Source organism: Solanum stenotomum, unplaced genomic scaffold (genome assembly GCF_019186545.1).
Source record: "Solanum stenotomum isolate F172 unplaced genomic scaffold, ASM1918654v1 scaffold26733, whole genome shotgun sequence".
Taxonomy (NCBI): Eukaryota; Viridiplantae; Streptophyta; class Magnoliopsida; order Solanales; family Solanaceae; genus Solanum; species Solanum stenotomum.
In genome coordinates, this window is record NW_026029157.1 from 37,680 (window position 1) to 63,112 (window position 25,433).

The following is a 25,433-nucleotide window of genomic DNA, read 5'->3' on the forward strand; positions in this document are numbered from 1 at the left end:
ATATTGCCAGAAAATTGGTTGTTTTGCAAAAAAAGATTAACTAGAGAGGTCAATTTTCCAAGTTCCCTAGGAATCTTCCCAACCAAATGATTTGCTGAAAGATCTAGTCCTTGAAGCTCTTTGAGGTTTCCAATCTCTGGCTATCCGAAAATCAGTCAAATTCTTGCATTTCCCCCAGTTGCTGCTGAGTTCACCATGAAAATCATTTTCACTCAAATTAATGAACTGCAGCTCTGGATAGATACCAAAAGCTTCAGATAAATTCCCAGTAAAACTGTTGTTATCAAAGCGAACCCTTTTGAAACTTGAGCAATTGAACATGCTTCTTGGTATTGGCCCTGACAACTTGTTACTATTCACCGTGAAGTTCTCAAGTTTCCCACCTTGGCAAAGATGCTCAGGCAAATGACCTGAAAACTGATTTTTACCTATGATCAGCTCTCCCAAGTTATCCAAATATGCAAGTTCTTTTGGAATAGAACCAGAAAGTTTGTTGGCACGGAGATACAGAAATTGCAAGTTTCTCAAATTGCCAAAGGAAGCAGGAATTGGACCAGTAAGTTGATTTTCGTATAAGGCCAGATCATTGAGGTTCTTCAAATTACCCAACTCACTAGGTATGGGACCAGAAAGTTGGTTAGAAAAAAGGTATAGAAGTTTGAGCTCAGTTAAGTCACCTATAGTAATCAGAATTGAACCAGTAAGTTGACTTTTAGATAATCTAACTCGGTGATATTTATCATATTCCCCAATTCACTAGGAATAGGACCAGAAAATTGGTTAACAGAAAGGTCCATAATGTTGAGCCCTGTTAAGTCACCTAAAGTAATTGGAATTGAACCAGTAAGTTGACTTTTAGATAAATCCAGCTCAGTGAGTTTTTTCAAATTCCCCAACTCACTTGGAATGGGACCAGAAAGTTGGTTTGAACTAAGGTACAGAAATGTGAGCTCAGTTAAGTCACCTAAAGCTTTTGGAATTGGACCAGAAAGATTGTTGTCACCAAGATTCAGTGACCGCAAGTTTCTCAATTTGCCAAAAGAAGCAGGAATTGGACCACTAAGCTGATTATAGGATAAATCCAAATCGGTGAGGTTTTTCAAATTTCCCAACTCACTAGGAATGGGACCAGAAAGTTGGTTAGAATAAAAATGCAAACTATTAAGCTCTGTTACGCCACCTAGAGTTATTGGAATTGAACCACTAAGCTGATTAGTGGACAAATCCGTATCATTGAGGTTTTTCAGATTCCTCAACTCATTAGGAATAGGACCGGTTAGCTAATTAGTGGATAAATCCAGCTCAGTGAGTTTTTTCAAATTCCCCAACTCACTAGGAATGGGACCAGAAAGTTGGTTAGAATAAAAATGCAAACTATTAAGCTCTGTTAAGCCTACTAGAGTTATTGGAATTGAACTACTAAGCTGATTAGTGGACAAATCCATATCATTGAGGTTTTTCAGATTCCTCAACTCATTAGGAATAGGACCGGTTAGCTGATTAGTGGATAAATCCAAATCAGTGAGTTTTTTCAAATTCCCCAACTCACTAGGAATGGGACCAGAAAGTTGGTTAGAATAAAAATGCAAACTATTAAGCTTTGTTAAGCCACCTAGAGTTACTGGAATTGAACCACTAAGCTGATTAGTGGATAAATCCATATCATTGAGGTTTTTCAGATTCCTCAACTCATTAGGAATAGGACCGGTAAGCTGATTAGTGGATAAATCCAAATCAGTGAGGCTTTTCAAGTTTCCCAACTCACTAGGAATGGGACCAGAAAGTTGGTTAGAATAAAGGTGCAGACTTTCGAGCTCAGTTAAGTCACCTACAGTTATTGGAATTGGACCAGAAAGATTATTACTCCATAAGGCTAAAACCTCGAGTGACTTCATCTTCCCTATTTCTGCAGGAATGGGACTAGAAAGTTGGTTGGAATAAAGGTACATAATTTCAAGCTCAGTTAAGTCACTCAGAGTAATTGGAATTGAACTAGTAAGTTCATTATAGGAAAAATCCAGACCAGTGAGTTTTTTCAAATTCCCCAACTTACTAGGAATAGGAGCAGTGAGCTGATTATGGGACAAATCCAGATCAGTGAGGTTTTTCAAGTTTCCCAACTCACTAGGAATGGGACCAGAAAGTTGGTTAGAATAAAGGTGCAGACTTTCGAGCTCAGTTAAGTCACCAACAGTTATTGGAATTGGACCAGAAAGATTGTTCCTTTGTAAGCCTAAAAACTCAAGTGACTTCATCTTCCCTATTTCAATGGGAATGAAACCATTTAAATGGTTACTAATGATGAAGAGGTTCTCAACCTTTGACAGTGAGCCAATCTGTGATGGGATTTCGCCTGAAAACTGATTAGACGACAAGTCAAGATAGACAAGATTAGTGAGGTTTCCTATTTCAGGGGGTATAATACCAGAGAGCTGGTTCATGCTAAGATCAACATATTAAAGAAATGGTAGAGATGAAAATGGAAAATCATGGAGTGTACCAATGACATCAGCATTAGTAATATTCAACCTGTTTATCCGACCATTAAAGCATATAACTCCATACCAATCCGTGCATGCACCAACAGTTAGTGTCCATGAAGCCAATAAGGAATTGTTTTGGTTTCAAAAAGTTGCTTTCCATTTGAGGAGAGCAGTTGCTTCCTCAGTGGGAGCAAAAGTAACTGTGAAGAGAGTGAAAAACTGAAGGAAATAAAATATTTTGGGAACCATCTTGAAAGCTAAAAGATTTCAGTTGTTTGTTTTGTCTATTGATGAGTATAGTTTTATATTGTAGTGAATCACTTCAATTCTTGCTGAGTCAATGGCATTTATCTTTCAGGTTGTAAAACACGGGCAGAATTAGAACGACTTGGGAGTCAATGTGTCACTGTTCATGTAAGTATATACCAATGAATTAAAAGGCTGTCTCTATTGTGACCTAAGCTTAAAGTTGTGCAATCACAAATACACATATTAGTTTTGAAACAAAAACATTGATACACATTATATCACTTCTAAAACAAATACACACACAGTTTGTTTCAATTTAATTTTTGGCATAATACATAAATATACCCTTTAAATTGGCTTCAAATCACATTTATGCCCTTCAACTTTAGGTGTGCACAAGTAGACACTTAAATTTGTATAAAGTTGAGCAAATAGACACACATGTCCTACATGGCATCCTACATGGCATTTTTTATCCTACGTGGTGTCCTATGTGTATTGTGCCATGTAGGACTCATGTGTCTAGTTGTTCAACTTTATACAAGTTTAAGTGCCTATTTGTGCATACCCAAAGTTGGAGGACATAAACGTAAAATAAGGCCAAGTTAAAGGGCACATTTATGTATTATGCCTTAATTTTTTGTGATGCACAAAATTTATTAGTTCTGAGATGAAAAAATTAAAGACCAGCACAAAATTTCAAGAACATAAGTGTCAATGACCCATTGTATCATTTTTGCAGGTTTAAGAATTTTTCATAAATAACTATAGTTTAAATCACAATTATGAATAGTAGCTATAATTTGCATAATTATAATTCATAGCACAGTAGGTAGTAGGTCAATTGAATTTATTTCTCAGCTTATAAAATACGGGTAGACCTAGAACGACTTGTAAGTCAATGAGTCAATGTTCATGTAAGTACATGCCAACGAATTACAAGGATATCTCAATTGTGGGCCTAAGCCTTAAAGATTTGAAATATATTGTGAGATTTTCTCCAAAAAATATAGATATATATAAGTCATTTCGTAATTGACGAGCTAATGGACATGCAATAGGAAGAAATTACACCACTTTCCCTTCAAAATAAGCATAATTTTTAGTAGGGTAAAGGGTCAAATATGCCCCTAAACTATTCAAAAAGGTCTATATATACCTTCGTTTAAAGTTTGGCTCACTCGTGCCCTTGCCGTCCAACTTTTCGTCTAGATATACCCTTATGGGCGTTAGTTGGTGTCGCGCCCCGAGCCTACACCCTGGGTGGGACCGGCACCTGGAGACCATTGCTGGCCCCAAGTGAACCCTTGTTCTGGCTTTCTTAACTCAACGGAAACCTAACTCAACAGAATAACTCAATGCAATGCAAGGTTACAAACAACTTAACTTATAAAATCTGGCCACAAAGGCAACTCGAATCTCAAAATAGAATATTTACATATATACATAGATGCGAGACTCAAAACTAACTGGCTGACTGTCTATGAAGCCTCTACAATACTGGGATGGATGTCGGGACAGACCCCGCAACACCCTAATAAAACAAAACTAAGAACACAAAATAATTGAGTCCTCCGGAATGCAAGGAGGCTCACCACTGACTCTAGAGTGCTCAGCTGGATCAATGACGTGTTGGATGCTGATCCTGGGTACCTGTATCTGCATCATAATAAGATGCAGGCCAACTGGCATCAGTACATAGAATGTACGAGTATGCGAGCTGGAAAGCTAAACCACAACTTAGGCTTGAAAGGAATACAAGAAAACACTTACCTTGGCCCTGTACGACTCAAGAATAACTTAACTGAACTCAATATATATAAAAGGCAATAAGACACATGCGATATATAAAGCTTTTAAAACATTGCAAACAACTTAGTTCGTTAATGATTAAAGCAATAACAACTCAACTTTATTTATATAAAAGTAATATAACTTTAGTGGGAGATTCTTTAACCGACAACCACCACTATGAGCACTAGTGGTGGTACAACGTTATACCTCACGTTGCCCAAAGACCATCCTATACCTTGCCGTGATATAGGACCTTACTTTTTCTTAGTGGATCCACTAGCTTAATCTTACGTGATCATCTAAAAAGAATGATACGTCAAGTCCCATGTTGGCGCATGGTTCTTATGGAGAGTTGAGTTGATATAAACTCGTGTCCCCAATTCGGTGCTCAATACTACTCCCAAAAATACTTTGGCTCATAAGTGTTTTAAACACATCTTTCTTTAGTTTGAGATTATTGCTCAAAAACTAGCCCAAAGGCTTTCTTGGAATCGATGTTCCTTTCTTACTCAAATGTAAAAACATTTAGAAACTTCTTTGGGAAATACATAGTTCCCTAATAACTTTCGAGAAATGAGCTCAACTCTTGACTCTTGACTTAACTCGAAACTCTTGACTTAACTGAAAACTCTTGACTTGACTTGAAACTCGATACTCTTTACTTGACTTGAAACTTGAGATTCTTTACTTAACTTGGAACTTGAGCCTTAGAATGAAGTTAAAATGTTCAATAAAGACTCTTGAACAACTTTAAAGACTTGCTTTGACTCCCTTCTTAACTTCTAAGCTTGGCTCTAACTTCACTTGACTTCTAACTTCACTTGACCTCTAACTAACTTTCCTTGAATTGGAATTATGAATTCAAGGTGTTTGATCACATGTTATGGAGGGATTCTTGATGTTTAGACGTACTTTGGAGTGTCAGAAACAACTATGAAACGTAGGTATAATACCTAGGAACATGCATGAGAAAGTGTGAAAAGAATGGGGGAACTTGGCGTCTTTGGCGCTCTGCAAGACGCGGAGCGCCAGCCCTCGAAGCTCAGAAGGCACCTGCTGGCGATCTGAGAGGCGCGCCGCCCCAAGGCTGGACTTCAGAGTCCCCTTTGGGGGGCGCGACGCGCCAGCCCCTTCCCCAAAAAACCCGACTTTTCTCCCTCTTTTTCCCAACTCTAAACCACCCTAACTTCAAAGGTTCCAATCCCAAACACTAAGGATCATAAAATCCCTCACATACAAGAGATTCAACTCAAAAGCACAACCAAACTCATGTCCCAACTCAACAAGAACCTCAACAATACAATCAACAACACCAACAACTTCAACAACACAACCATTCTTTTCTCAATAATAAAAATGAGTTTGGTGTGTGGGGGAAAGGATCAACCCAACACTAAGAACTCACATACCTATTGGGGGTCACCCCCGATGATATCCACGACGGAAACTTGTTTGATCTCCTCTTCTTCTCCTCTTCTTCTCTTCTTCTTCTCTTCTTCACTCTCAAGCCCTAGCTTTCACTCTTTTAAAATGGGACCAAAATGATCCAAAAATCAGCCTAACACACAATATAACCCCAAAAGAAAAACTAGGGAAAAGACCAAAATGCCCTTAAAATTTCCGGACGGATTCCCTGCCAACTGCCCAACTTTCAAAGGGCATAACTTGCTCATACGAACTCGGAATCGAGCAAACTTAGTGGCGTTGTAAAGATAATTCCACAAGCTTCGCAACCATAACTGGAACTACTCCTAAATCATCCTGAGCTAGGAGTTATGACTGCTCAAAGTTGGCCAAAACTCACTGATTTCCCACAACCAAATTTCCAGATTTGAATTTTATTCCAAAATTGACTATTTCCAATTTCAAGCTTTTTCATAGTTATTTCAACTTACCGGATGTTATAGTTGGCCTGCTGGACATATCTAGCTCATTTTCCATTTCTTTAAATGCCACATGGAATTGTCATGTCATTTTGACATTACCACATGATATTTATATGAAAATGGAAAGGGATCAATTATGCCCCTAAAATATTCGTACCCATAAACACCTAATCCGACCCATAAATCAACCCCCCTTTTAAATAAACTACCCGACCCGTTTTCAACAATTTTGTTTAAATTTTTATTTTTTTCGGTAAATCCCGAAAATGAGTAATTGATTAATAAAAAATAGGAAAAATATGAAAAAAATATAAAATTAACGCCAAAAATTCACAAATAAATATTGTAACCTTAAATTCAACAGTTTCAACAATTTTTTTAAATATTTACTTTTTTTCGGTAATCCTGAAAATAAGTAATTGATTAATAAAAAATATGAAAAATATGTAAAAAAATATAAAATTAACGCCAAAAATCACAAATAAATATAGTAACCTTGGATTCAAAAATTTCAACAAGTTTTTTTAATTTTTATCTTTTTCGGCAAATCCCGAAAATGAGTAATTTATTAATAAAAAATAGGAAAAATATGAAAAAAATATACAAATGCCATTTTCATTTAGGTGTTTACGGGTTCAAATTTTTCATTCTCAATTATTTTTTTCATTTTATATTTTTTCATTTAGGTGTTTATGGGTTCGAATGAATAATTAAATTGTTAGGAAACCATAAACAATTTATTTTTTTCATATTTTTCCTATTTTTTATCAATCAGTTACTCATTTTCGGGATTTACTAAAAAAATAAAAATTAAAAAAAATTGTTGAATTTAAGGTTACTGTATTTTTTTGTGAATTTTTGGCGTAAATTTTATATATATTTCCAATTTTTTATTAATAAATTACTCATTTTCGAGATTTGCCAAAAAAAATAAAATTAAAAAAAATTGTTGAAATTTTTGAATTTAAGTTTACTATATTTATTTGTGATTTTTTTTGCGTTAATTTTATATTTTTTCATATTTTTTATTAATCAATTACTCATTTTCGGGATATATCGAAAAAAAATTTAAAAAAAATTGTTGAATTTAAGGTTACAATATTTATTTGTGAATTTTTGGCATTAATTTTATGTTTTTTTCATATTTTTTCTATTTTTTATTAATCAATTACTCATTTTCGGGATTTACCGAAAATTTAAAAACTTAAACAAAATTGTTGAAAATGGGTCGGGTAGTTTATTTAAAAGGGGGGTTGATTTATGGGTCGGATTAAGTGTTTATGGGTTCGAATTTTTTAGGGGAATAATTGATCCCTTTCCATTTTCATATAAATGTCATGTGGTAAAGTCAAAATGGCATGACAATTCCATGTGGCTTTTAAAGAAATGGAAAATGAGCTGGATATGTCCAGCAGGCCAACTAACGCCCATAAGGGCATATCTAGACAAAAAGTTGGACGGCGAGGGCACGAGTGAACCAAACTTTAAACGGAGGGTATATCTAGACCTTTTCGAATAGTTTAGGGGCATATTTGACCCTTTACCCTTTTTAGTAATACTCCCAACTAGGGGTGTTCATGGTTTGGATATAAATCGAACCAAATCAATAAAATAAAATCGATTTTATTTGGTTTGATTTTAGATTTTTGAAAATTGATAGTATTTAATTTGGTTATGATTTCAAAAAAAGTGGAAGAAATAACGGAACCCGATGAATTATATACATATATTTTATTAATATACATACTTAATATATTATTTTTATAAACAATTTTAAAGATCTTATATGTGTTTTCATTAAAATTTCTTTATAATTTACTTATTGAAAGCAAAAATGCGCAAGATGAGAACATTTATCTTATTAATTTCATGTATATGAGTATCTATGACAATTCTTTGTGGGACTAAAAATGTTATTGTCTCTTCCTTTTGGGCCAATATAGTGAATTTTAAAGCTTTATTCATAGTAAATTCAGTGATCGAAAGTTCAAAATTTCAGTCATTCTAACTATATTTCGTTTTGGATGGATTGTCGTTGTCACTTTTTTTCACATTTTGAATGAATTGTTTCTTTTATTTTTGTGTATGGTTAATAACCGAACCAAACCGAAACTGATAACCACCAAATCGATAAATGTATATTATGTTTAGTTCAGTTTGGTTTTGATAATTTTAAAACCGATTAAGTTGGTTTAATTTTAATTTTGACCAATAACCGATCCAAACGGACCAGTGAACACCCCTACTCCCAACTTATGCTTAGAGGACATAAGTTCTTAAGTCAATGCAATAGAATGTTATGACATAAAAATATAAACTTTACGCCCCATGAAAGTTATTTGTTATTATGAAAATAAAAATTTAAGCCCAACACAAGTGCCAACGACATTGTATTGTTTTCGCAGGCCATGTAGAGCGGAATGTTGATATTATTGTTCTGATGGCCCATGAAGAAGAAACATGTCACACACACATCCCGCGCGGTGCTGAATTTGGGGTAGCACTTGGAAGCAAAATGAGTAGCACAAAATGTTGTAAATCTCGAGAATTTCAACCAGCTATTATAGATATTAGATTTATCAATGTTTACACCAAACCATGAATATTATTGTTAGATACAAATCTGTAAACATTGATTAAGTGATAATAGTACATTCAGAGGGGGCTCAGCACAACATGAACGCACAACTTCGCACACCTGCAGAGGATCCAATTGAACACTAAAAGCAAAGCAGGATCAGTTTGATAGGCTGTCAGCTAACAGAAACAAAAAATATACAGAGATCAGCTAGAACTTCACGAGTATAAGCATCAAGTCACGCGCTGTGACATATATAGTGATACTATCATTAGCTTAATTATAGGTGTGTGCTATGTACTTGAAGAACACTTTTGACACCATAAAGCAAAATGGTATCAAAATGGACTTCAACGGCTACACTTAGACTAATGGTACATGAAAAATGGAATTGGAGTTTCAAAATGAAACAAGGTTGAGTTGGAATTTCAAAATGAAATTTAGAGACAAGTTAAATGGAGTTGTATATGTGTTTGGCCTTTTCAATATTCTTTTTGAAATCAATGTCACTGTCTCAGGAACTCAATTGAGTCGTTAGCATAAACAGAACTGAATTGAATTGTCATATTCAGTATTCATCAGTTACACACACTTGGTTAAATTCCCATTTTCATCAGAGATTGTCCTTCCAAACTTCTAGAATATGAATCTAACTGTTTTTGGACAAAGCAACATTACCCAGAAAAAATTTCTTCACCAAATCCAAGAATAGAAAATCTCAATACTCTCTTAATAGACCTTAAATCCAAAAATTTGAAAAAAGAAACAAACTTTACCGACAACTGGAATGGGCCAGAGCCCAAAAACAAAGCAACAGCAGTCCAAAATACTATTTATAAGAACCCTTGCTCGTTTATTTGAATTTTTTATAGATTTTTTCATTGAGAAAAAACTCAAAATAGTCATTTATCTTTAGGTTAAGACTTAAAGTCATTCTTGAGTCTTCATATGAAGCACTAATAGTCCATCATGTTTGCAATATTGGTACACTTTTGGTCCTTCTTCAAATTTTTGTTTATTTTTTAACATTGATTTTATCCATAATATATATATATATATATACACACACACCTTGTTTAGTTTAGTAGAAATAATATTGCAACTAAAATCGAGAGGTTAATTACATCGATTTCACTTGCAATAGTACAAATTTTTCTTTTCTTGCAACGTCATATGTCAAGGTGTTCATAGTTTAGCAGCAACATAATATTTCTACTGAACAGAACAATGTGTTCTTCTCACCTTATTATTTCTACTAAATAAATAAAAAGACAATTGAACATTCCATATATAAAACTGTGGACAAAATTAACATTAAAAATAGGCAAAAAGTTTGGAGGAGGTCTAAAAGTTCACCAATATTGCAAACATGAGAGACTATTCTATGAAAACTCAAGGATGACTTTGAGTCTTAATCCAAAGATAAGGAACTAATTTGGCCTTTTTCTCTTTTTCCATTAGAATCTTTTTAAATTGAAGATTTCTTAATTTCTTTCAAAAATTAAGTAACGACATTTGAAAGTAATTTTCAAAAAAAAATAAAATAAATTATGACCATAACATTATTTATATTCCACAATTTACTTGGTCACCGAAGAATTCGATTCCTAGGGATAGTAGGTTAGGTGGTAGCTTAAATAACCCAAGACTTGTGAGTCAATGGAATTTATTTTTTAAGTGTCAATTGTGGACGACGCTTAAAGTTTGTGGAATCAATTTTCTCCATAATCATTAAGTCATTTTGTGGACCACCCAAGAAGAAGACTTGAGTTAATCTTTCTTCCATTAGAACGACTTGGGAGTCAAATGTTTCATTATCATGGATGTGAATGAAAACGAATTAAAATTTTAAAGTTTCACGGGGTTTCCTATGAGTTTTAAAAAAAATCATAAAAACATGGAAAAAAAATTAAAAATGTTAAATGAATTTGTTAGACATATTGTTGTTTTGATAAATTGATGATTGGAGTTTGTTTTTTAGGGTATTTCTGTCGATGTAAAAACTGACACAGGCTTCCAGCAATGGATCTTCTGGCCAGATTTTCTTTTCTTCATAATCCACAGTAAAATATAAGAATTATTTGGACAAAATGTAATCTCATTAGTCATTACAATGAAGAACAACTCCATTTATTCAGTTGGGACAAAAGCTTGAGCAGAAAGGGTCATTTTCTAGCTTCTATACATACAGGTAAAATCTTTGAAATCGAAAAAAAACCTCCAAGACGAACTATGTGCGACTGTAATATGAGGTCTTTAATACAGTAAAAAAATGAGCACCCTAAAAATACGTCCCAGCAATTGAAATACTTACTTCACACTACCGATATTTCCATACATATCAAGGATTATATATTGCTCGCCTTACATGGGGGTTTCTCTGTTGAATAGGTGGACGTGCATCCATTGATGATAACTTCTGAGAGATGAAGTGCATTGTTGGCCTTGATTTTGGAGTTTTAAGCAAACAAGAGCATGCTAGCTTGATGATAAAAACCAAAGCATCTTTTACTCTATCTTCAGGATATGGAAGGCGTTCATCCAGCAAATCGCTAAGCTGCTCAGGATCTATAGTCAATGAATTTGCTAGCACAGTAATGTATTCCCCAAGATGCTTTCCTTTGACTATCTCCAATGATAATACTCCAAAGCTATACACATCACACATTTGCGTAACCTTCATAGTATATGCAAGCTCTGAATAATACAATTTTCAAAACAATATTAACAATTAAAACGTGCAAATGAGATAAAAACAATGGAGTGTTTGGCTATAGTTCATGAACTATTTAAAACTTACCAGGTGCGACATAGCCATATGTGCCAGCAAGTGTAGTGCAATTGGATGAGTCTGGATTGAGAATCTTCGCTAGTCCAAAGTCTGCAACACGAGCTTCATACTCAGAATCAAGCAAAACATTGCTGCTACTTATGTCTCGATGAACAATGGGTGGTGAACAATCCTGGTGCATGTAAGATAAAGCAAAAGCAACACCCTTGATGATATTCACCCTTTTAAGCCAATCCAATTTCTTGGACTCAACTTCATTGCTCAAAATACTAGCCAAACTCCCCCTCTCCACATACTCGTAAACCAAGAGTGAGTGTTGTGCTTTCGAACAATAGCCGTAGAGGTTCACAATGTTTCGGTGCTTAATCCCAGTCAATGCCCTTACTTCATTGATGAAGCTTTTGGGATGTGTATTCTGAAATGAAGAGTGAAGTCTCTTCACAGCAATATTCCCTAATGATGGAAGGTTTACCTTGTAAACACTTCCGTGACCTCCTCGCCCAATGCAAAATTTTGCATCAAACTCTTCTGTGGCGTTTAAGATGTCCCTGTACAATTCCTTCCCATCTAACATGGATATCGAAAGCCAACCATCACCATCCCTTCTTTCAACTTCTCTAACTCTCCTCCTTTTATTACACATAAAGAGAACACCAGTGAAAACACAGATCAGTACCAGTGCTCCCATAACAGGAAGTACAGTGATGAGGGTGAGTTTACATCCCTTCGCCATTGAGTGCTTCTTCACCATAGAAGACGGCCTTTCACAGGGCTGGAGTCCTGCTACATTTCCGCAAAGACCTTTATTACCCTCCAATGAGGCATTGATAAAAGCTTTATTATTAGGGATTGGACCTTCCAACTCATTGTATGACAATACGACATCCTGCAAACCAGTCAAAGTTTCAAGTTCTTTGGGGATGCGCCCAGATAGGCCATTGTGGGAAAGATTTAAGTTTACCAACACCTTCAAATTGGCTAACTGAGGGGGTATATCTCCAACCAGAAGATTATAGCTCAAATCAAGTACATTAAGCTGAGTTATCCTTCCTATATCCTTTGGAATATTCTGGCCAAACTTGTTGTTGCTCAGGTTCAGCTGAAACAAGTGCACGAAATCTCCTATACACTTCGGGATTGATCCATTCAATCTGTTGTACGATAGATCGAGGGACTCTAACTTTGTCAGTGACCCAAGTTCCTCGGGTATATATCCAGAGATATTGTTGTTCTGCACAGAAAGCTTAACCAGAGAAGTTAATTTTCCAAATTCCTTTGGAATCTGCCCAATCAAATGATTCGATGAAAGATCAAGTCCTAAAAGCCCTTTGACATTTCCAATCTCTGGTGGTATGCTACCACTAATGTTATTTCTGGCTACACGCAAATCAATTAATTTTTTGCATTTTCCCCAGTTACTGCTGAGTTCACCATGAAAATCATTGTCGCTCAAATCAATGAACCGAAGCTCTGGATGGATGCCAAAAGCTTCAAATAAATTCCCAGTAAAGCTGTTGTTATTGCAGCGAACCCTTTTGAAACTCGAGCACTTGCTCAAGCTTCTTGGGATTGGCCCTGTAAGCTTGTTACTATTCACCGTGAAAATCTCAAGTTTCCCACCTTGGCAAAGCCGCTCTGGCAAATGGCCTGAAAAGTGATTGGAACTCATTGCCAAGACAACCAAGTTATACAAAGATGCAAGTTCTTTTGGAATAGAACCAGAAAGTTGGTTATATTGAAGGTGCAAACTTTTGAGCTCAGTTAAGTCACCTAAAGTAATTGGAATTGAACCAGAAAGTTGGTTATATTGAAGGTGCAAAATTTTGAGCTGAGTTAAGTCACCTAAAGTAATTGGAATTGAACCACTAAGCTTATTATGGGATAGTTCCATACCATTGAGATTTTTCAAATTCCCTAAATCACTAGGAATGAGACCAGAAAGTTGGTTAGAATGAAGGGACAAAAATTTGAGCTCAGTTAAGTCACCTAAAGTAATTGGAATTGAACCACTAAGCTTATTATCGGATAAATCTAGCTCATTGAGGCTTTTCAGATTCCCCAACTCACTAGGAATGAGACCAGAAAGTTGGTTAGAATAAAGGCACAAAATTTTGAGCTCAGTTAAGTCACCTAAAGTTATTGGAGTTGAACCACTAAGCTTATTATGGGATAGCTGCAAATCATTGAGGTTTTTCAGATTCCCCAACTCTCGAGGAATGAGACCAGAAAGTTGGTTAGAATAAAGATACAAAATTTTGAGCTCAGTTAAGTCACCTAGAGTTATTGGAATTGAACCACTAAGCTTATTATGGGATAGCTGCAAATCATTGAGGTTTTTCAGATTCCCCAACTCACTAGGAATGAGACCAGAAAGTAGGTTAGAATGAAGGTACAAAAATTTGAGCTGAGTTAAGCCACCTAGAGTTATTGGGATTTTGCCTGAAAACTGATTAGACGACAAGTCAAGATAGACAAGATTAGTGAAGTTTCCTAGTTCATGCTAAGATCAACATATTCAAGAAATGGTAGAGATGAAAATGGAAAATCATGGAGTGTACCAATGACACCAGCATTAGTTATATTCAACCTGTTTATCTGACCATTAAAACATATAACTCCATACCAATCCGTGCATGCACCAACACTTAGTGTCCATGAAGCCAATAAGGAATTATTCTGGTTTTGAAAAGTTGCTTTCCATTTGAGGAGAGCAGTTGCTTCCTCAGTGGAAGCAAAAGTAACAGTGAAGAGAGTGAAAAGCTGAAGGAAACAAAATATTTTGGGAACCATCTTGAAAGCTAAAAGATTTCAGTTGTTTGTTTTGGCTATTGATGAGTATAGTTTTATATTGTAGTGAATCACTTCAAGTCTTGCTGAGTCAATGGCATTTATTTCTGAGCTTGTAAAACACGGACAGAATTAGAACGACTTGCTGAGTCAATTATGTGTCACTGTTCATGTAAGTATATACCAATGAATTAAAAGGCTGTCTCTATTGTGACCTAAGCTTATAGTTGTGGAAATATATTGGGAGATCTTCTCCAAAGTATATTCAAAGGTCATTTCGTAATTGACGAGCTAGTGGACATGCAATAGGAAGAAATTGCCCAACTTGCCTTTCAATAATTGAACTTATGCTTAATGGACATAAGTTCTTGTTATGTCATGCAGTGGGAGCTCCGCCAAAGTTATTTCCTATCTCTTTTGCAATCACAAATACACATATTAGCTTTGAAACTAAAACATTGATACACATTATATCACCTCTAAAACAAATACACACATACAGTTTGTTTCAGTTTAATTTTTTGTGATACGCAAAATTTATTAGTTATGAGATGAAAAAATTAAAGACCAGCACAATATTGTATCATTTTTGCGGGTCAGGTAGCGCAGAATTGCAAATTTTTATTAAGAAATTTTCATAAATAACTAGAGTTTAAATACAATTATGAATAGTAGCTATAATTTGCATGATTATAATTGCTGTCTCAATTGGATTTATTTCTCAGCTTGTTAAATACGGGTAGACATAGAACGACTTGTAAGTCAATGAGTCAATGTTCATGTAAGTACGTGCCAACGAATTAAAAGGGTATCTCAATTGTGGGCCTAAGCCTTAAAGATGTTGAAATATATTGTGAGATTTTCTCCAAAAAAATATAGATATATATAAGTCATTTCGTAATTGACGAGCTAATGACCATGCAATAGGAAGAAATTACCCAACTTGCCCTTCAAAAAAGCTCATCTTTAATTTCTAGTAATACTCCCAACTAGGGGTGTTCACGGTTTGGATAAAAATCGAACCAAATCGATAAAATAAAGCCGATTTATTTGGAATTGGTTTGATTTGATTTTAGATTTTTGAAAATTGATAGTATTTGATTCGGTTATGATTTTATTCGAAAAAACGAAGAAATAACTGAACCCAACCGATGAATTATATACATATATTTTATTAATATACATACATAATATATTATTTTTATAAACAAATTTAAAAATCTTATATATGTTTTCATTAAAATTTCTTTATAATTTAATTATTGAAAGCAAAAATGTTCAAGGTGAAAACATTATCTTATTAATTTCATGTATATGAGTATCTATGACAATTCTTTGTGTGACGAAAATGTTACTGTCTCTTCCTTCTAGGCAAATATAGTGAATTTTAAAGCTTTATTCACAATAAATTCAGTGATCGAAAATTTAGAATTTCAGTCATTCTAACTATATTTCATTTTGAATGGATTGTCGTTGTCACTTTTTTCACATTTTGAATGAATTGTTTCTTTTATTGTGTATGGTTAACAATGGAACCAACCCAAACCGAAATCAGTAACCACCAAAGCAATAAATATATATTATATTTGGTTCGATTCGATTTTGATAATTTTAAAACCGATTAAGTTGATTTAATTTTGGTTTTGACCAATAACTGATCCAAAACGATTCGTGAACAACCTTATCCCAAATTATGCTTAGAGGACATAAGTTCTTAAGTCGTGAAATAGGATGTTATGACTTAAAAATATAAACTTTACGCCCGATGAAAGTTATTTGTTATTATGAAAATAAAAAGTAAAAATTATACAAAGCTAGTATAATACCGTAAACAAATTACTTCATATCCCTACTCTTTTAGAAATTACAAAACTCCCTTTATTTTATTGTCTTGCGGATACTTTAAAATGTGGGCGGATACTTTAATTTAGAAGCTGTAATTATCAGTTCAGTGCGTTAAAAAAGGGATTTTATCAGTTTAGTGCGTTAAATAAGGGATTTAAAATAAAAATAAAAATTGACTGCCACAATTCACGCATACGTTTCTTTCATCTACAAATCAGTCATTCATAAAACGATTACTGAACTAAAATTTCAAATTTTGGAATTCTCTCTTCCTGTTTTGCAAAAAGCTATGGAAGGCTAATTCAAAAAAAATTGTAGCGCATTTTTTGGTGAAGATTTGTAATGAATATTTCGATCTTGTTAAGGCATTCAGGAATATGGGAAAGTGATGTTAGATACGAGTGGTACAGAAGTGATGGCATAGTGGTTGGGGAAAATATTTAGTTCGTTAATCTTAATTCAGCAACTGCAGCAGAATTGAATGTTGATGAATCAAAAAAAAATATGGAGATCAGATACGTCATAGAAGGTAATTCATCTCCATTGTGTATTCGGAATGATATAGGGGTGAAATTGTGCATAGAAGTGAAGAAACATGAGGTAGGATTCGGTATGTATCCACTATGCATTGATACATCGGATAAAAGTGATGCAGAGATACAAAATTTTGATGCAACAACAGGTGCAATTGTGTGTTTCAGTTTAATTTTTTGTGATACGCAAAATTTATTAGTTATGAGATGAAAAAATTAAAGACCAACACAATATTGCATCATTTTTACAGGTCAGGTAGCGCAGAATTTGCAAATTTTTATTAAGAAATTTTCATAAATAACTAGAGTTTAAATACAATTATGAATAGTAGCTATAATTTGCATGATTATAATTGCTGTCTCAATTGGATTTATTTCTCAGCTTGTTAAATACGGGTAGACCTAGAACGCCTTGTAAGTCAATGTTCATGTAAGTACGTGCCAACGAATTAAAAGGGTATCTCAATTGTGGGCCTAAGCCTTAAAGATGTTGAAATATATTGTGAGATTTTCTCCAAAAAATATATAGATATATATATAAGTCATTTCGTAATTGACGAGCTAATGACCATGCAATAGGAAGAAATTACCCAACTTGCCCTTCAAAAAAGTTCATCTTTAATTTCTAGTAATACTCCCAACTAGGGGTGTTCACGGTTTGGATAAAAATCGAACCAAATCGATAAAATAAAGCTGATTTATTTGGAATTGGTTTGATTTGATTTTAGATTTTTGAAAATTGATAGTATTTGATTCGGTTATGATTTTATTCGAAAAAACGAAGAAATAACTGAACCCAACCGATGAATTATATACATATATTTTATTAATATACATACATAATATATTATTTTTATAAACAAATTTAAAAATCTTATATATGTTTTCATTAAAATTTCTTTATAATTTAATTATTGGAAGCAACATTATCTTATTAATTTCATGTATATGAGTATCTATGACAATTCTTTGTGTGACGGAAAATGTTACTGCCTCTTCCTTCTAGGCAAATATAGTGAATTTTAAAGCTTTATTCACAGTAAATTCAGTGATCGAAAATTTAGAATTTCAGTCATTCTGACTATATTTCATTTTGAATGGATTGTCGTTGTCACTTTTTTCACATTTTGAATGAATTGTTTCTTTTATGTCATGCCCCGAGTTTACACCCTGGACGTGGCCGGCACTCGAAGACCATTGCTGGCCCCAAGCGAACCCTTGGCCTGGCTTTCTTAACTCAGCGGAAACCTAACTCAACAGAATAACTTCATGCCATGCAAGAACATAAAACAACTTAACCGATAAAATCTAGCCAAAATGGCAACTCGAGTCTCAAAGTAGAATATTATATATATATATATATATATATATATACATAGATGAGAGCTTCAATACTAACTGACTGACTGACTGCCTATGAAGCCTCTATAACATTGAGATGGATGTTGGGACAGACCACGCAACATCCTAATAAAGCAAAACTTAGGAAAATAAAATTTTGAAATTCTCTCTTCCTGTTTTGCGAAAAGCTATGGAAGGCTGATTCAAAAAAATTTGTAGCGCATTTTTTGGTGAAGATTTGTAATGAATATTTTGATCTTGTTAAGGCATTCAGGAATATGGGAAAGTGATGTTAGATACGAGCGGTACATAAGTGATGGCATAGTGGTTGGGGAAAATATTTCGTTCGTTAATCTTAATTCAGCAACTGCAACAGAATTGAATGTTGATGAATCAAAAAAAATATGGAGATCAAATACGTCGTAGAAGGTAATTCATCTTCATTGTGTATTCAGAATGATATAGGGGTGAAATTGTACATAGAAGTGAAGAAACATGAGATAGGATTTGGTATGTATCCACTATGCATTGATACATCGGATAAAAGTGATGAAGAGATACAAAATTTTGATGCAACAACAGGTGCAATTGTGTGTGTTGAAGGTGGAAAAAGGGATGCAAAGGCTCTAAGCATTGTTGCATCGAAAATTTGTGATTCCTATTACATACCAAAAATGGAGGTGGAAAATTATATATCAGATACTAATGTTTCTAATGTGGAAGTGAAGCAATTGTAAAATGATAAGGCAACTCTATTGGTTGTCATGGCAAAATACAAAATAAAGCATAGCTTCAATATTAGAGTTAAAAGATCTGATAACAAAAGGTATGTGATACTTCAATCTTATAACATTCTTCATTGTTTATAATTTATTTGCTATTATGTTGATCATGATACACAAATAACATGTGTTACGTGCAATTGTAGGTGTTAGGTATCATGTTCATTTTGAGTTACTTCTGATTGTTAATGTATTAATTAAGAAGGAGAGGTGTGTGTATTGTTTTCATTGGATACAATAAAGTATCACGTGCATTTTGAGTTACCTCTGTTTATTAAAGTATCAATTAAGAAGGATAAGTGAAATTAGGTTAATAAGTGGATTTTGAATTTGTTATATGATTTGTATATCAACAATATAAACTGAGTCGTCATCAAACTGTGTGATATATTAATATGTGTGCACATTATTATTTAACTAAAAGTATTTGTAATAATGTATGTTGTACTGTTATTTTATTTTTGATATTATGAATTGATACATTAAACCTGATCAAATAATAAATATATATGGTATAATTGCAGCTACGTATTAGTATGTTATTCAGATGATTGTTGTTGGAATTTGAAGGCGTCTGTTAGAAAAAATACGGACATATTTAAAGTGAAATACTTCAATAGTGAACATACATGTCCATTGAGGGATAGGGTATTAAGTAAGGTACATGATATTGTTGGGTTTGTTAGTGGTGTGATAGCTCCAAAGTTAGTAAATCATAAAAGAAAACATACTCCAAACGATATAATTGATGATGTTAGGTCACTATATGGAGTTGAAATTTCTTACCAACAAGCATGGTGTGCTAAAGAACGTGCACTGGAGATGATAAGGGGTAGACATGCAGATGGATATAAACAGATGCCAAAATACATATATATGTTGGAAACTGTGTATCCAAATTCATATATATGGATGCACAAGGCCCAAAAAAATGAGTTTATGTATCTCTTCATATCATTAAGGCCAATGATAAGAGGGTTTGAGTTATGTAGGCCTGTTGTTGTTGTTGATGCTTTACATATTAGCAGAGCTTATCGAGGAACATTTGTATCGGCAAGTACACCCGATGGGATAGGTATGTCATGTTGTTTATTAATTTAATTTTTTAAGATAGTAATATAACATCCTGCAACAATTATGTATAAAGAATCATAATGTTGTGTGTTTCAATGTTAAGGTTGTATATTGCCGTTAGCTTATGGAATTGTAGACACGGAAAATGATTCCTCATGGACATAGTTCTTCCAACAGTTTAAAAATGTATTTGATGATAGAGAACAAATGTGTGTTGTATCAGATAGAAATGAAAGCATAATGAAGAGTGTAAGTATTGTTTATCCAAATGTTCCTCATTTTGCATGCATATGGCACCTCTGGAAAAATGTGTGTACATACTTCAGGAAAAGCAGATCCATACTAATTGATCTGTTCTATTCAATGGCAAAGGCTTATCGGAAAGATTATTTTGAAAAATTAATGGCTAAAGTGGAAAAAGTATATGGCAGAATTAAGAAGTATCTTCAAGATGTTGGGTATGAAAGGTGGGCTAGATCTCACGCAACAGTGAGCAGGGGGAGAATGATGACTTCGAACATAGAGGAATGTATCAGTGGTTGCCTATTTGATGCACGACAATTACGTATTATAGACTTTCTAAAAGAAGCTAAAATTCTATTTGGTACTTGGAATTGCAAAAATCGAGAAATGGCATCTTACACAAAGGAAACATTAGGGAGAAGATTTGAAGAAATATTGATTATAAACGCATCCAAATGTGCGAAAATGAAGGTACATAACTGTATTACAAGTATTATGTTTCTAGCTTTACTTCTCATTATATTATTATGTATACCAAATCAAAATTCGTTTAATGTATCTCCAATTTTTAAACATTTGCAGGTTGTTGCATCTTCTGAATATATTTTTGCAGTGTATAAAGGTGGGATAAGATACATTGTTTTTCTGGAGAGGAAAACTTGTTCATGTGGTAGATTTCAACATGACGAGATACCTTGGGATAAGATACATTATGTCGGTTTTATCAAAGAATCTACTATCCTGAAGGTAGTTAGGACGGATGATAAACAACTGTTTTATCTCATCAGATTGAACTTTCTTCCTTGATCCCAAAGATGAGTCATAAACTCGTACTAACCTTTCCCTTAAAACCACAGCCAACACCCAATGAAATTCTTTGTCATGGTAAAACAGCAGGGACAGAAAATTCATTAATGACATCTTTGATGGACCTTTTATATACATATACAACATCAACTCGGGCAATGTGTTCCTGTGTACTAAGAGTATCATCTGCAGGACTGCAATAATACCTATTGTATGCATTATTGATATAGGACTTGAACAAACAGTTGCAGGTAATGTATCTGTATTGATCCATGCTTCTTAGTTTTGACTTCTTGCGTAGATAGTAAAAAATTACATCTATGTGCTGCTAAAATAAAGAAAAACAAGAACACAATATATGATAAAAAGTAGATGATACATATAACAATTGGCAAACACAAGTAGTAATCTGAATTTTTGAGTTACACATGTTAATTGTATATCATATACATAATTGTATTGTATATTGTACCTGATCAGTCCAGCATTTATATGGTTGTGACATAGTATAAAACCAGTTCTTGTCCAAAGGAAATGCAACAACAAAATCCATATAATCAAATCCAAATAGAGCTGGTTTGCCTTTATATTTATCCTCTGATGGGTTCCTATGGGAATGATTATACCAACATAAGAATAATTTAATATATTCATCACCGCTCAATTCTTTTGTGTGTAATTAGGGGGCTTCATGTACTGCATCCTCATAATAAACAGAATATTACACACCATTTTGATTATTTTTTTTCAAAAATAATTGATTATAACAATTCAAAAACTCTTTACTTACCACTTCCTTATTATGAACAATCTCTTCTACCGGAACATGACTATGGTGTGTTGTGGGTATAACATCTGTTGAATCTCTCATAGCATTTTCCTTAATGGATGTCTCATCATTCTATGTTTGTATATTAGTATATAAGGAAATATATCAAAAAGTATCTGTTAATGGTGATTCAAAAAACAATATATAGTAGCAACTAAGATTTTAGTGTATAATGTATAGCCAATGATACACAAAAAGGCAACGTTTATATGAATTAAAATTACTAAAGTATCAATCTTATTAAATGATACATTGTTAATAATTTTAATCGAATTAACTAATGATTAAAAGACATTAAGTTATATAATTAAATTGAAGTATCATATACATACCTTTGCAACATTTTCTTCGGTAACATGTCATCTTTCAACCTCCACAGCAGATGCATCAACATCATGATCAACAGTTAAGCAAAATCCATTTGTATGGGTCAAATGATTTGTTGAAAGAATTGATTAGAAGCGGATTGTGGATCAATATTACCTTTGTCTACTGAATCATCCACTATATATGGCATAGAAATGCCACCATTGTCCTTCAAGATCCAAAAAATCAGTATAACACAAAACTGAAAAGGGAAACTAAAAAATAAAAATACTACTTTATCACTTTTGTTTTCTTTCGTGCCAATTGCTTTCATCAACTCAGAATGATTTTTTATAATTAACGCCTCAAGAGCTCCAATTTTTTTGTCAACCTAGATTCAAATTAAGCATATTAAGTGGAATTAACAATAAACATGAAAGTTTTTAAATGACATAGTTATGTTTACTTACATAAGACTTCATGTGACCCTTCAGTTCCTCAAGTCCTGCATTGTCTGAAATTGTTCTTCAAAAAACTGTATTATGAGGAACACCAGATACATTATCAACTTGTGACGGTTGTGAATCCGGAGTTTGAAATGGCTGATTCGGTTGCTCATCTGGTTGTGTGGCTTTGGGCACATTATTTTTTGTTGGATGTGCAACCTTTCTTCTCTTGGGGGTGGGTGGATCCTGTGGTAGAAAATCATGTGGATCTCCTTAATTAACAGTTGCTCTTGAGTTTTTGATGAAAACTCTTCAAATCCAGGAACCTCGTCTGGTAGCACCTCCTCATGATTAACATCTGATGTGGCTGGTTGAGTTGGAGGTACATGACTGTTATTTGGTAAATCAAGTGATATGATTTCCTCTTGAGTTGGCTGAACGTTAGAACAATCATTCTATAGAAACAAAAAATTAAAACATCATGAGAACTAGTTAAATAATGTATCGCAAATAAAAAAAAAGTAAAAAAGGTTGTTATGTACTAATTACCTCAGTAAAGATGTTTTCCATAAACATCTCAAATTTAGGCTTTGCACCCACAACTTTCCAATTGCATACCCTTGGTATACCGTTTCTTTCTTTAACAGCTATCTCGTTATGTATTACAGACGCACATTCATATACCCAGTTATTAAGTGTGTATGGAATTCCATTCAAGCGATACGTTTGTTTGTCAGGTTTGTACTCTTTCCTAAATGATTTCATTAACTTTGTGAAGGCAAGTTGTCCCCACGGAAACTGTTGATAGCTGCCATTTTCTACCATTAAGAAATCTTCGATAGGAATTGGTGCATCACCAAGTTGCGAGAATACAAATGTATGAATGAAATACAATATAGCCATCTGAAGGGCATCATCAATGTTGTCCCAACCACCCATATCAAAACGATCTACCAGCCGTCCTTTGTTTACATTATAATTTGGACTAGGAAAGTATCTTTGAACCAGCCTACTAGTTTTTGAATCTGGATATGTAAAATCTTTAATATTTCCAGTACACTTCAGATCAGTAATAATAGCAAATTCTCTGATACTAAATTGCAATACATTTCCTTTGGCATGACGAATATGAATTTCTTTGTCTAAATTGTCATGCTCAACCTCTAGAAGATATAAACACTTGGTAGTGGCACTTGGAGATATTAAGGTATTGGCCAAATATAGTATCCTTAAATAATTCCATACCTTCATCCTTTATTGACAACACTAAGTTTTCATTAAAATTTGAGTTGTAAGTAGGACCAAACTTTAGAGGTTGCTTTGGAATATGTTTAATTACATATTTCATATTCTGCAATTCCATAAACATAAATGATGTTGATCAATCACTAAACCGATAAATGATGCATACAGAACTAAAAAAGGAAAGGCCAGATATTTATTCAAAATATTATGTTTCAGATCATTTTATACTACATAATAACAATACATGACTGATACACAAAATCATATAACTTCTGTATATACACTGACTTATATTTAAATATGATACAAAATGTTAACTACCAGATCTATTTTATTCTGTTTACGTATCATTCATGTGAATATCTATGAATATGATACATTGTACAACAAACAACCTACATATCATACTGTGAATTGAATGCTTATCTTAGATACAGTTCTCAACGCAAAAATTTTGACAAAAAATAGTCTTTCATCTACAAATGTAAAAGTTATACTCAATACCAACATTTGATAAAATAATCAGTGTTTCTGGGTAACAACTCCAGATTTCAATATATACAATAAAACTTTATTTTTCAATAATGTCTAAATTAAAAGCAAAAGAAATGCATACAATGGGTAGTGTTGGTCGAGAAATGGGAGGGGCAACATTTCTATCCCTTTTCTTTTGAGTTTTTGCATCCTTTGCTTTAGATAATGCCCCCACTTCCTTTTTCGATTTACTCTTCGTAGAAGTTTGATTTGCCATTAATGTCGGTGCATGCAAACTTTTAGACCTCTGTTCTGCCCAGTTGGGGTCTTCTGAATCAAAAATTTGATCATTGTTAGGTGTTATTATTTGGGAAATCCCAATATTAAAAGACGGATGATCCATTTTGACAACTGATCCAAAATCAATTGACACACAAAAATTGATTTTGAAAGAAAAATGAAGAAGATGATAATACCTATTTTGAACTTTGGACAGTTGAATAGAGATAGAATCGTTTGAAAATCAAATTGCTTTGAATTCGGTAACTAATTTGGTAGTGGGAAAAGATTAGAGGCAAGATTCTGGGGATGAGAAAGGTGGGTTTTGGGTTCTTTCAGAATAAAATATCCAGAATAGAGGGTTTGGGGAAAAATAGGGATTTTTGAATTTTTATGAAAGAGTAGGGATTAAATGAGAATATGTAAACATATATAGTGTAGTTTAGTAATTTTGCCAAATAAAAATTTAAGCCCAACACAATTTTAAGAGCACATGTAGTGCCAACAACACTGTGAATAGTTGTATTGTTTTCTCAGGCCATGCAGAGCGGAATGTTGATATTATTGTTCGGATGGCCCATGAAGAAGAAACATGTCACACACACATCCCGAGCGGTGCTGAATTTGGGGTAGCACTTGGAAGTAAAAAGATAATGAGCAG

The 25,433-nt window shown here is 33.7% G+C and overlaps 3 protein-coding genes across 3 annotated transcripts in view; all 3 read right to left on the reverse strand.

The window, feature by feature from the left end:
- Positions 1-66: 66 nt before the first annotated feature.
- LOC125851528 (LRR receptor-like serine/threonine-protein kinase FLS2) lies at positions 67-2,441 on the reverse strand. Its single transcript, XM_049531306.1, has 3 exons — positions 1,398-2,441; positions 758-1,280; positions 67-677 (listed from the first exon to the last, which is right to left on the reverse strand). Exons 1-3 carry the CDS (start codon positions 2,439-2,441, stop codon positions 67-69), a joined length of 2,178 nt encoding a protein of 725 aa, XP_049387263.1.
- An 8,635-nt stretch (positions 2,442-11,076) lies between these two features.
- LOC125851525 (MDIS1-interacting receptor like kinase 2-like) overlaps positions 11,077-25,433 on the reverse strand; it is a 24,357-nt gene continuing 10,000 nt past the window's right edge. Inside the window, exon 3 of the transcript XR_007444918.1 lies at positions 11,077-11,208. The gene's annotated coding sequence lies outside the window, so the exon portion shown is untranslated. The remainder of the gene's footprint in view (positions 11,209-25,433) is intronic.
- The window catches only part of LOC125851529 (MDIS1-interacting receptor like kinase 2-like), a 29,145-nt gene continuing 15,008 nt past the window's right edge, over positions 11,297-25,433 (reverse strand). Inside the window, exons 2-3 of the mRNA XM_049531307.1 lie at positions 11,791-13,401; positions 11,297-11,687 (exon numbers count right to left, since the gene is read on the reverse strand). Of these exons, the coding sequence (XP_049387264.1) occupies positions 11,332-11,687; positions 11,791-13,401 (1,967 nt within the window). The 3' untranslated portion in view covers positions 11,297-11,331. The remainder of the gene's footprint in view (positions 11,688-11,790; positions 13,402-25,433) is intronic.